We start from the raw sequence: 13,701 nt of genomic DNA, 5'->3' as shown, positions 1-13,701 counted from the left end.
TCTTATATTCAAATGACTTATGAGCATACTAAAGCCTATAAGCATTATTAAGTATCATACGCTGATGCTGAACCTTACAATCATATGATACAACATTTAGAGGAAGAAATAAAAAAAAAATTATATATATATATATATATATATATATACACACACAATTTCTTTCTTCTTTTTTTTTTTTCGAAAAATTGTCCAGAAGTGTGTTGAGAGAATAGAAAATTAAATCGGCTCTTTATTCAGTTTATTTTGTATGCGTATGTTTATCGTGACAGTTTTTTCCAGTATTGACGTATCAACGTAATGTAAAAAAAAAAAAAAAAAACAGGGGGGAAAAAAAAATACGAATCAGAGCGCAACCAGACTTCACGTGTCGATCTCATTGACCGGACGTGGACTCGGGTGTTAAATCTTCTGGGATCGCCTTAAACTTTGACTCGTTGTCTGCAGCTGTGGGGTTCACCGGGCCGGGGCTCTGCGTCTTGGATAAAGTCCCGTAAATCGCCATGGCCTTAAAAAATAAAAATAAAAAAAACGGTTAAGGAGAATGATCTCTGCGCTCTTGATAAAGCCGTAGCAATCATCTGCAAACGTCTATCAATCTGTAGCAAACGTCATTACAAATACGTGATGAATTTATTTATTTCTCGGGATTTGGAGGCATGAGAGATGCTGACCTGTGTGACCATGGTGGAGATATCTCCTGTGTTCGATGGCAGGATGATCGTGTTCGACTCTTTGGCCAGGTTGGAGAAAGCAGAAACGTACTGCTCGGCCACGCTGAGGGACGCTGCTGCGTTTCCGTTCTGATAAAACCCACATTCAAATAACAAATCATCATAAACTCAAATCATAAATAAAGCTGCAAGTAGCGATTAAGTGTACAGGGGGCCAAGCACTTCCTGGCTCATTTAGAAATCTGTTTAAAAACATAAATCTGGTACTAAATGTACATTTTATTGACACCTGGTCGTAAGAACGGTGCTTTTTGAGCATCGCATTCCACATTTAGTCCTGATTTGCTCTTATTATTTCCTCCACTCCTCTGGGAAGATGTTCTACTAGATTTGTAGAGAATCGTTCAGCCACGTTTGCATTAGTAAATTCAGTTATTGGTGTAGGTGAGAAGGTGAGGAGGAGGCCTGGGGTGTTCCAGCGTTCACATCGATCCGTTCAATAGGGTTGGAGCTCTATAGCAGGAGATCTTTCGCTCCGACTCATGCAAAGCGTATCGTAATGGAACACGTTTTGGGTCTCCTGATTCAAGCGAAGGGGAAAGAGCCCTGCTTCAGAATCCAAAGACGTCCGATATAATTGTGCACCTTCAGATTTTGTGGTGGCAAATTTGAAAAAGAGAAGAGTATGGCTGGGAAATTCAGGTTTCCCAAAACACACACACACGCACGCACGCACGCACACACACGCGCGCACACGCGCGCACACAAATCATCTGTAATACCCAAATGGGGTCGAACAAATAATTTAGATCGTTGAAATTTGTTATTTTATGTGTTTTTTTTTTTTTTAAACATACACAACATTACCAGGAGTATTAAAAAAATAAATAAATAATAGATTGCAGTGTCACCATGGCTACAGAGCATGTAATAAATCCCACCCGTGTCATTGGTGCCGTTGTAACGAGATCATTAATGCTGTTCATGTCACCTGACAGTGGATTCATTGTTATGTATTTTTGCAGAACGAATATTATAAGTTACTCTAGAGATCAGTGTTTTATATCTACACTGTAATAATGATTATAAAAACATTTCCACACACAAACAAACAGTACCTGCAGAGTCAGTGCTTCAGAGAGAAGCCTAATGGCCTTCGCTTTGGCCTCCGCTTTAACCAACATAGCATTCGCCTCTCCTGTAATGCAAACACATCATAGTACAATCAACACACACACACACACACACACACACACACACACACACACACACACACACACACACACACACACACACACACACACACACACAGCTTGATGATGACAGGGTGTTCTCTCCACTCCTATTGTATCTCACACAGTGAACACACAGCTTTATCTGCACCTGCAGCTTTGTTGATCTGCTCTGCTTTCTGTCCCTCAGAAGCCAGGATCTGCGATTGTTTGCATCCTTCCGCCACGTTGATGGCCGCCTCCCTCGTTCCCTCCGACTCCAGAACCGTCGCTCTCTTCTTCCGCTCCGCTTCCACCTGCGCAAGAGTCACAAGCAGTGTCATTTTAATGACTCGGTTCTTCGAATCACGTTCCTCGAAATGAACGGATCTTTTTTTTTTTTTTTGAGTCATCCGATTCATTTCGTTTCTTTAAATCACCTTCATAGGGACGAGCGACTCGGACTAGAAGAGTCACGAGGTAAACCGCTCGATTCGGTTTCCTCTACATAACCTACAGAGATTTCGCTTCGAGACGACTGGTTCTTCTGAGTCACATCAAAATTCCAGACTCAAATATGCAGACATCCTCAAATAATTTTAAGACCTGAAATAATGATAACTAAAACACACGTTATGTTACAATCTCTGATGTTTTTCCATGTTTTTAGTCACACGGTAGGGGGCGCTGTACTGTCATTACAACTGATGCCTCACAACGTAACAACCAATCACAGCCGTGCAGAGCCGGTCTAGCGTCGAACAGTTTTTGGCCGTGTTCACACTATTACGATTTCGTTTAAAAACACATCATTTTCTCTCGGTTTTGTCCTTCCGTTCACACAGAGGACCGTCTTTCAATTAACGGAAACATAGCGAAACACATTGCCAAATAGGGCAATATTAAGCAAACGCAAATATTTTTCCCATTAACCCCCACCCTTTATACAAATCAAATCGAAACCTGGAAATCACTTAAAACTAATTCCATACTTTTCCAAAATCCATAGGAACCCTGAATTTTGCGTCTTATTTCTCACTCTTGCAGTATAAAAATGTGGAAGCGAAGATAAAAACCGAACAAATTCCAGTTAGACTGAAAAAAGTTGGCGTTGGAGCTGATTTTCCTCGTACTCGAATTGGATGTGAATAAATATTACCATCCCACCAGACTGAATTACCGAGCGTGTTCACATTGTGGACAATTTATGCTTCGTAATGACTAAAAAGAAAAATAGAAAAAAGAAACAACTTAAAGCTGAAAATGTCTAGAAAGAAAGGGCAGCATGTGCTAATTTTTCCACTAATGCAGCTCGGCCACTGCAGCGCCTTGCCTACAACAGATGTTCGAATGGCGCAAAATACTTTTGTCCTACTTGGCTCTTCTTTTATATATTTGGTTTATGAAATGATCAGCTTTCACAAAATGAAATGAAACTGGAGAGAGAATGTTTATTGGTAATTTCACAGTAACTCCCCTACGTTCACGTTGGATACGGGAATGTCAGAGATGTCATGTTATGAACAGAACAAAGTCATGAATGAAAAGCACATGCTATAAGAATAAGACCACGCCTCCCGCACCTATAGGCCATGCCCCCTGTTTAGGGACTAGTAACTATTGGACATTGGTTATTCTTTACTCGGGCCTGACCTGCATCTGCATGGACTCCTTGACGCGCGGCGGGACGTGAATGTCCTTGATCTCGTAGCGCAGGCAGCGAATCCCCCAGTCGTCAGACGCCTGGTTGATGGAATGCACGATGTTGGAGTTCAGCGACTCTCTTTCCTAAATGACAAAAGTGAAAGAAAAATAGAAAAAAAATCTAAGAAATTATTATAATTATTATCATTAGTTTAAATTTCGAACAGTTGAAATATTATATATTTATAATATAAATTTTCTAAATGTATATATAATATAAATATATATAAATTATCATTTACATTTATAATTATATCATTTATAATATGAACAGAAAATATTAGCTAATGTATACAGTTATGTAAAACAGAAACCTCTGATTCACCATGAATTCTTTTTTTTTTTTTTTTTTTTTTTTTATGAAAAGAAGTAAAATAGTAGATTTCACACCTCCCCTCTAGAGTCACTCTATTTATTTTTTATTTAATTTTAAAAGACCACCCATTTTGACAACAAATTTGCTGCAAATCAAACTTCCTACAAAATATATACACTTTCGGATGTGATTTTTCATGAAAGCGTAAATTAAACATTTTTAAAAATGGAGAAAAAAAAAAAGAGAAGAAAAATACCCTGAAAACTTTATCCAGAGTGAGTTTTCCCAACTCTGATCTCATGGTGGTCTGTGCCAGCTGAGTCACCGCATACTCAGGGTCTTCCACTCCGTAACTGGCCTGGAGAAAAAAGGGGGAAAAAACCGCGTGATAAAACATAGCGCACATAAAGTTATAAAGGTCAGGACTTTGCGTGAGGACATACTGCACCTTAAAGGGTTCGAGTATCCTCAGGTACAGAACCCCATCGATCTGTAGTGTCACATTATCTGGTCGACAGAAAACATACTGATGAAATGATGCAAAGAAAAATGTGTATAAAAGCGACAGAGATTCAGTTGGATCAGAAATAAATAAATAAATAAATAAATAAATAAATAAATAAATAAATAAATAAATAAATAAAAGAGGTCTTCATTACAAAAAATTTAATATGGATTGTGGGAAGTCCAAATATAAATAGGTTTTTTCTAGAGCGCTTTTCTCAGTGCACATTGTCGTTCTATAATTCTTACATTCTGCTGCTCTGAGACAATTTAAATTTGCTCTGGAGCTCATTATGTTTCGAATTATTATTTCCGCCGTTTCCCAATTTTTTCGGAGAGTGATTTGTTTGTGATTTCGGGGAGAAATAAATAAATAAATAAATAAAATAAAATGCTTTAACCAGGAAAGGAACCAACCAAAAAAAATTCATGACCTTTGATCTTGCTGTAACTTTGATCTTATTTGTATCAAAATTCTATAAACGAATCATCTGCTGGTTGCAGTCTTTTTTTTTTTTTTTCTAGATCGATCCTAAATCACTTTTTGAGGTCCTTGAGAAATCTCTGAAGGACCCATGGAGGTATAAAGTGCAGACAGATGAACAGAAGTATGGACATCATGCTTTCCTTAGTGGCAAAAACAAAAAAAAATCCGACTTACCAAGAGATACAGCGGACTGCTCCGGCACGTCGATCACAATCTCCTTAAGGCTCTGCACGTAGCGGACTTTGTCCAGGATCGGGATTAAAAAATTCAACCCCTGGAAACATGGAGGCATTGATTTCAGCCTGTATAAATAACTTTCGCTGTATTTCAATAGGCACCTTTGGGAGCCGGCACTCGTTTACTGGACACCCCACTCTGAGGACGCCTTGAGGACACCTTTCCTTAAAGACAAATCTCGAATACATGTACTGATAGAATAAATAGATAGATAAATAAAGAAGCTCATTTAAATACACAGGTTGGGAGTCAACATGAGATCGATGTCTAGCTAATATATGGCTGGTAAACCTGGCAACATTTCAAATGTCTTAATCGTAGAATGACAAAAATAATCGAGCGGAGCACCATGGGGTCCTGGAGGATTACAGGTCGGGAGTGACACGAGGATGTGGTGTGTGAATGTACAGGTCAGGAACCTACAGGCTCTAAGATTCTGTGGAAGCGCCCCATCCGCTCCACCACCCAGGCCTCCTGTTGGGGCACAAACAGCATCACCGTGTTCATGGGAAGGCTGGAAGCCCATCGCTGCTGAGCTCCAGTTCCCCAAAACACCGGGACGGACCTGCATGAGTGCTAGAAACACAAACACAAACAGACAAAAAAATCTTCAGTTAAAGCGAGTTACACTATTTTATTTAAAAGGAAATAAGAAAAGGTATATTAGAACTCTTCTGGGAAGATGTTCCACTAGATTTTGGAGTGTGATTGTGGACATTTGTGTTCATCAGTCACATGTGGTGTTAATAAAGGCAGGTAGTGATGTAGGGGAGAAGGTGAGGAGGTCTGGGGTGCAGTCAGAGTTCAGAGAGATAGGAGGACAGACAGACAGATAGAAAGACAGACAGACTGACAGATAGAAATACAGACAGACAGACAAAGACAGAGACACAAAGACAAACAGTCTGATAGACAAAAAGACAGACAGACAGATTGAAAGACAGACAGACTGAAAGATAGAAAGACAAAGACAGAAAGATAGAAAGACAAAGACAGATAGATAGATAGATAGATAGATAGATAGATAGATAGATAGATAGATAGATAGATAGATAGATAGATAGATAGATAGAAAGACAAAGACAGATAGATAGAAAGACAAAGACAGATAGATAGAAAGACTGACTGACAAATAGAAAGACTAACAGACAAATAGAAAGACTGACATGCAGATAGATAGATAGATAGATAGATAGATAGATAGATAGATAGATAGATAGATAGATAGATAGATAGATAGATAGATAGATAGATAGATAAACAGTCAGACTGGAGGTAGAAAGATCAATCGATAAACAATATCTATCATCTGTCTGTCGTCTATCTATCTAGGGTTAGGGTTAATCTGATTGATTGATTGATTGATTGATTGATTGATTGATCAAAGAGACAAACAGAGAAACTGAAGGTGTTTTTATCAGATAGTCTGTAGAATTTGTATCTCCACTTTCTTAAACTTGCTATGAGTCTTGCACGTGTTCAAAACAGAACAAAAATTTCTACAACATTTAGACACAAATAAGCTGAAGATTGTAATCAAGACTGATTTGAATTCAACACGTAAAAGAATGATTCCTATATAAATATAAACCCTGTGGAACACCACCGCAGCTGCACGTGTTCGTGTTTATAAATGACTTTATTTCCGGATTAAATGTTCGCCTGAAAGTGAAATCCTGCCTGTGCGTGTTCTCACGTGTGGCGCTCGCGCTGTCATTCACAAATGTCACTTACCTTCAGAAGTCCACGTCCGGTCCGACACACTACAGTCCTCAGCATTACCGTGTTAATAATAATACGCTTTTTTTATTCCACTTACAATAAACAATTAAATTCTTCTACACACTGTTAAACAGAAACCTCTTCACGCCTGAGAGCCGCTACACAGTTGCGACCGGTTACATCAGTGCAACGTTTCTCCCACCTATTTTCAGAACAAACCCCGCCCTTCTGCTCTGTGATTGGTCAATTCTACCGCGCGTCATTCTCCAAACCCGTTTTCCAATTAGCCCAAGAGCGCGAGCGCCTAACTATTGGATGATCCATTGTCCAATCGGCGGCATGCGCGCAAGCGGATAGGCTGCTCAGGCGTGAGAGGCGGGAATTGTCTAAAAGAGGTGCGTCACAACGGGAGCGGTGCGGCGTTAAAATGGGTTCGAGCGCGTCCCGTAAACACAGCGCATCAACAAGTCGTTCCGGGTTACTTCGGACCACAGATTTATTTTTACAATCAAAATAAAAACAATACCAATACCTCTGTTTTATATTTCTGTGCCAAATCTGCATTTTCTTTTTTAACAGAAGCATCTTTTTTACAGTCACCCCATCAACCTGTCCGTCTAGACGTACCAGATAATATTCTCGCTCCTGATTAATCGGAAACTGTTCATAGAATTTCTACAAGTGTAACTCAAATTACAGAGTAAAAACAATCATTGTAGTTGTTAAAGATATAAAGCAGGGCAAATAATTAAGGTATATATTATCTTCTTTTGGCTGCTCCTGTTATGGGTCGCAACAGCGGAACAGTTGTCTCCATACTTCTCTGCCCTCTACATCTACCTCTTCTCCATGTCTTCCCTCACCACATCCATAAACCTCCTCTTTGGTCTTCCTCTTTTCCTCCTTCCTGGTGGCTCCAACCTTAGCATTCTCCTACTGATATACCCCATGTCCCTCCTCTGCACATGTCCAAACCATCTCAATCTCGCCTCCCTCACCTTGTCTCCAAAACCTCCTACATGCACTGTCCCACTAATAAACTCATTTATAATCCTGTCCATCGTTGAAAATCTTAACATCCTCAGCTCTGCTCCCTCCAGCTCCACCTCCTGTTTTTTACTCAATGCCACTGTCTCTAATCCAAACAACATCTCAGGTCTCACCACAGTCCTATAAACTTTCCCTTTCACTCTCACAGATACTCTTCTATCACAAATCACTCCTGCTATCACTCTTCTCCACCCACTCCACCCTGCCTGCACTCTTTTCTTCAATTCTCTAACACACTCTCCATTAATCTGCACTGTTGACCCCAGGTACCTGAACTCCTCCACCTTCTCCACCTCTTCTCCCGGCAACTTCACCACTCCACTGCCCTCCCTCTCATTCACACACATGTACTCTGTCTTACTTCTACTGACTTTCATTCTCCTTCTCTCCAGCATGTACCTCCACCTCTCCAGGCTCTTCTCAACCTGCTTCCTACTCTCACCACAAATCACAATATCATCCACAAACATCATAGCCCACCGAGACTCCTGTCTGACCTCGTCCACCAAACTGTCCATCACCACTGCAAACAGAAAAGGGCTCAGAGCCAATCCTTGATGAAGTCCAACTTGCTACTGCACACTTCACTTCAATCTAATGTAATTCAATGTAATCTAATATCTAAGGAAGAAAATCTTTATCAGATGTCCCATTATATGAAATAATGCAGTACTAATGATGTAACACACTTTCACTTATCAACAGTTCTCACTTTATTTTTGTCAGGAGATTTTCTTGCAGTGTGAATAATAGGGGTTAGAGTTGATAGGTTTTTATTTTTCACTGTGAAAAAAAATAGTAATTTAAAAATAAATACTAACGTCCGTTCAATCGTTCGTTCATTAATCCTTCCATTTATTTATTAATTAATTCATTCATTATAATAACAGCACCGTTTTGCCAAAAGAGGCCACCCCAACTCTTACATCCTGTTTTAACTACTTATACATGACCACTAATAATAATAATAATAATAATAATAATAATAATAATAATAATAATAATAATAATAATAATAATAATAATAATAATAATAATAATAATAATAATAATAATAATAATATTGAGTGGAGTGGTGGCTCCAGCGGTTAAGGCGCTGGGTTGCCGATCAAAAGGTCTGGGGTTCAAGCCCCGGTATCGCCAAGCTGCCACTCTTGGGCCGTTGAGCAAGGCCCTTAACCCTCTATGCTCCGGGGGTCCCTTACGAGGGAAATATCAAGGTCCGTGACGTCAGAGTGATGTGGGGCCGCCTTCCCGTGGGCTCACCACCTGCAGGAGGGACCGTAAGGGACGGTGCTGTGAGGATTGGGCAGCAGTCGAAGGCAGGGGCCTGCTTAGACTGCTGCCCCCGCGACCCGAATTACGGATAAGCGGGAGAAAATGAATGAATGAATAATAATAATAATAAAAATAATAATAGTAATAATTACTAAAACGTAGACTACAATTTAATAGGTTCAATAATTAGCGTGATTTTCCATAAGCTGAAATAGTGAATATAATTATAATTTTAATATTATTATAGAATTAATATTCATCCTATAAGTGTTTTTATATCTATCTATCTATCTATCTATCTATCTATCTATCTATCTATCTATCTATCTATCTATCTATCTATCTATCTATCTATCTATCAAATAATTTTATGTATTGTTTTATATTATTCCTAATATAATTTGTTTAACGTTTTTATTAATCTAATAAATCTACATCTTCTGTGACACTGGCAAGTAGTAAGTTGGTGGTTCTAAATGACATTTTACTATAAAACAAACAAACAAACAAACAAACAAACAAACAAACAAACAAAAAAAAAACAAGCGAACATACACGCGAACAAACTAACCAACTAAATAACGAATGGTTGAATGAGTAAACGAACAAAAACAAACAAAGAAAAAAATAAATAAATAAATACATGTGAACAACATTGTCTAAAAAAAAAAATTTCGAATTTAAATCTCAGTGGTTTGAAATAAGATTGAATGTAATATGCAAAATTCTTAGTTTACGTTTTCTACACTTAAACGTCACTTCCGCAAGTAATTGCGGCGGCACACGCGGTTGCCACGGAAACGCGGGGCACTTTACAAATCAGCGCGTCACACCTGTTCCTTCTGAGTGTTTATTTAGCGGAATGACACGCCCTTCTTGCTGCTGATTGGTCGGTTGTTTTTAGGCTCATAGATGAATGGTTGGGCTTCACGTCATTTTAGAGTGATTAGCCCCGCCCCGAGGCTCAGTCCGCTTCCCCCGGTGTGATAGAGGGAGAGAGAAAGAGAGAACGAGAAAGAGAGAAAGAGAGAGAGAGAGTGAGTGAGTGAGGGAGGGAGTGTGTGTGTGTGAGTGTGTGTGTGTATTATATCATGGCGAGGGCAGAGGTGTGAGTCCGGACGTGGCACCTAGAGGAAACTTTATCAGTCCAGAGTAAAGTTTGTCCTGCAATGTGTCAGGACCGGAAAGCTACTTTTCTTCTGATCAAACAATCACTTTAAGCGGAGAGGAAAGAGACTGACATGTCCCTGCTGTGTGTCAGAGGTGAGTGAGTGAGTGAGTGAGTGAGTGAGTGAGTGAGTGAGTGAGTGTGTGTGTGTGTGTGTGTGTGTGTGTGTGTGTGTGTGTGTGTGTGTGTGTGTGTGTGTGTGTGTGTGTGTGTGTGTGTGTTTTATTTCTAAACATAATTTAATTCACTAAACCCCAGCTGTTTGCATGTACACCTTGTTTTGTTTTTTAATTAAGTTGTAAAATTCTTACTATTATTATTTTTTAAGTATTTCTTTTGTGAGTTTTTCTTGATGATCTCAAATTCTACATGGTTTCTGATTCTGAATTTATAATTCTTTTATATATTATTTTAAAAAGGTCTTTAACTATTTGTTATAATGGAAGATATTTAGGTAAAATGTCTCTAGTTAGAAAATCTGACCTGATCATATCTCCACATGATCTCCATATGTCTCAACATCTCAACATGATGTCCACATAAAACCTCTACACGATATCCACATCTCCATACGATCTCCACACAGTCTCCACATTGCATCTAAACGATCTCCACATTATATCCGTATGATCTCCACCTTTCGTCCCAGCTGTTTTTTTTTTTTTTTTTTTTTTTTTTTTTTTTTTTGAGGGTTTGCCACCATGGACTGAATTAAAAAAAAAAAGTGCAATCTTGGTGCATAATGCAATAAGTAATGCAAATGTGATTATTTTAATCTGTTGAACAATGAACAAAAGAAGAAGAAAAAATTACAGTGAAGAAACATCCTCATGCATTTTCAAAGGAAAGAATTGTAACAAATGTGTATATCTTTTTTTTTGTTGTAATTTTAAGTAAAAATAAATTCAGCAAAAGTGAAATTAAAGGATAGTTTTTTTTGTTGCGCTAAAGTTTTGTGTGATTGTGTGTGTGTGTGTGTGTGTGTGTGTGTGTGTAAATGCATATACTTATGTACGCATAAATGATTTGTGAGACATGAATGTGGATGCGACATAAAACTTCAAGTTACACACTGGAGATTTTTTTCAAGTTTTATATTTAGGGACTGAAACTTGGATCACTGGTGATTTGTTGCTACTAAAATCTGTAAAAATGTCAGGAATTTGAAAGTTGGACTTTAATTAATATTAACAGTCTGCTAAAATGACTAGTTACCTTGAACAGATTTACACTCCAGTCTTCATCAGTGAAAAAGAACCTTAACAATGATGGAACTGTAACGAATGGAAGTTTGGTGTCACCAAAATGAAGACAGGTTTCCTTCTAATGAGGAGTCTAGTTCCTCTTAAGGTTCCTTCCTCATATCATCTCTGAGCTTTTTTTTCCCTCACCGCTATAGCCAATAGGATCAACTTTTATTGACTAACTTCTATTTTTTAATGGGACAGTGTCCAGTGTTAAATACTCTGTAGAATTTCAATTGAATTGTTACAAATTTGAAAGTCCTTTTTTTCAGATCATGTCAAATGTATTTATCGCTTAGTTTTATGTAACGATTTAAAGTTTTGTATTTAATACTTCTAACTTGAATTAGAGTCACAAGCTAAATAAATGCACCACATGACTGCTGAATTCTCCGAATTGGTCAGATTAATTGGTTAATAGCGAAGGACACAGAAAATCGTTTCTATAATGACGTTTTCTGTGATGAGATGCTCATTTATGTAGGGAGTCTCCAGTATCAGCTGCGTAACGATCAGAAGAAACGTTGCTGCTCTGTGTTTTCTGATGGATTTGTGGGCTGCGTTTTCCAGACACGCCAGAAGATCACGATGTTGGTTACGTAGGTGTGGTGTGATGAAGTGGAGATACTGTAATTGCCTGAATGTTGATTATTTTTCTAGACTGGAAACTCGACGAAGTTTGTGGTTACTCAGTAGCATGACATTATGCGATTTTATAATTTTTTATTTTTTTCGTACTTAAAGAAATGAAAAAAAAAAAGAAGAGGTTTTTGTTGTTAAGATTGTAGCTGTAACATAAGTGATAATGGGGCTAATTTGTTTTAGGAAGGTTTGACTATTAAAATGTAACCGTAAATAGACAAACATTCCATAGGGATATGAGATGAAACGTTAAAATGTCATTTCTGTGGCAAATCGTTGTGGCCCCAGAGGAATAAAGTGCTCCAGGAATGTAATTAAGTGTAATACTTTTTTTTAATTATTATTATTCTTTTTTTACATAAAAAAAAATTGTCTTTTTGTACATTTTATTTATTAATTTTTTTTTATAATTTTTTAATCCTGTTTTAAATTTCTAGAAATCATCTCCAAGATCAAACTTGTTTCTGGTAACTGATTGAATCTGAACCCAGTCCCTGGCAGTAACTCCTCCTCTGAAATCATTTATGTTTTCCCTTTTCCTTTCGTGAAGAGAACGTAGGTGCACCTCCGCAGTCGATTTTTTTTTTTTTTCCCGGCAAAACCTCCTCGTCTCTTTTTTGTTCTCTGAGATTTATTCATGCTCGCGACGCATAATAAAGCCGTCGATGAACCGCCTGCGGAACAAACCGGCAAGCACAAAAGAGGCTCTGAAATGTTCAAAATGACCTGCAGTATGAAAACAGAAATCAGGAAATTGTCTAATCATGTCGTAGCTCCTAAATATCAATCTGCGGGTTTTCTCAGTATGGAATCCTTTTTTTTAATCCAGCATTCATTACTTTTTTTTAGCATTGTTGACTTTTTTTATATGGCGTTTTGTTCTTATTGCATTTCAATTGCCAATAAATGTGATTTTTATTTAAGCATGTAGCAGCAGTTTAATCTTCATTGTCCATTAGATGCTTTAATAAAACCTTCCCGTTCCACACTTAGACCATATTTGCTGTTCCTCCACTCTTCTAGCAGGAGATCTTCCACTCCAACCCATGTAAAGATGTTGCTAATTTTAGTACCCGAGTATGCTAACGATTATTCCAACGATTAATGGAGTAATCGGATAAGAAGTAGCTTTTCTTTATTAAAGCGCAACACTAAATATGCAAGAGAAAATGAGACGGGACGCTTAACACGTCATTTTATCCTTTTTAGAAAAATTTAAAAAAAAGAATTGCACACTAGACTGTCTAAGAAATGCGGTGCATTTGATTTGCGATTTTACATCAAATGCAAATATATAAATAAAAAAAATCATAATGTTTACTTTTCTGAACGTTTTAGTTTGAAATGATCGCAAACTTGGGAAACTTCGTCTCTTTCTTTGGCCTGAATACTATGGATTTCCGCCACGTCAAAAAAAAAATTCCCCCTTTTTTTTTTTTTTCTCTCGCAATTCTGACTTTATTT

General features: G+C 37.9%; 2 protein-coding genes across 3 annotated transcripts in view; one reads left to right on the top strand and one right to left on the bottom strand.

Annotated features, from left to right (window-relative positions):
- Positions 1-230: 230 nt before the first annotated feature.
- Positions 231-7,080, bottom strand: stoml2 (stomatin (EPB72)-like 2). The gene is made up of 10 exons (XM_083568815.1): positions 6,868-7,080; positions 5,557-5,709; positions 5,071-5,170; positions 4,354-4,412; positions 4,162-4,263; positions 3,539-3,673; positions 2,058-2,202; positions 1,793-1,872; positions 675-803; positions 231-508 (listed from the first exon to the last, which is right to left on the bottom strand). Exons 1-10 carry the CDS (start codon positions 6,910-6,912, stop codon positions 377-379), a joined length of 1,080 nt encoding a protein of 359 aa, XP_083424941.1. The 5' UTR covers positions 6,913-7,080; the 3' UTR covers positions 231-376.
- Positions 7,081-10,162: 3,082 nt separating this feature from the next.
- Positions 10,163-13,701, top strand: part of LOC310741139 (protein unc-13 homolog B-like) — an 81,815-nt gene continuing 78,276 nt past the window's right edge. The window contains exon 1 of one of the 2 annotated variants that reach the window (XM_083568673.1): positions 10,163-10,446. In XM_083568673.1, coding sequence (XP_083424799.1) covers positions 10,425-10,446 — 22 coding nt within the window. In that variant the 5' untranslated portion in view covers positions 10,163-10,424. The remainder of the gene's footprint in view (positions 10,447-13,701) is intronic. The other variant, XM_083568672.1, reaches the window with a different exon arrangement.

The sequence above is a fragment of the Silurus aristotelis genome (assembly GCF_946808225.1).
Source record: "Silurus aristotelis genome assembly, chromosome: 18".
NCBI lineage: Eukaryota > Metazoa > Chordata > Actinopteri > Siluriformes > Siluridae > Silurus > Silurus aristotelis.
Note: the sequence above shows the minus strand (reverse complement) of the source record. Positions and strands in the feature narration are given on the sequence as shown.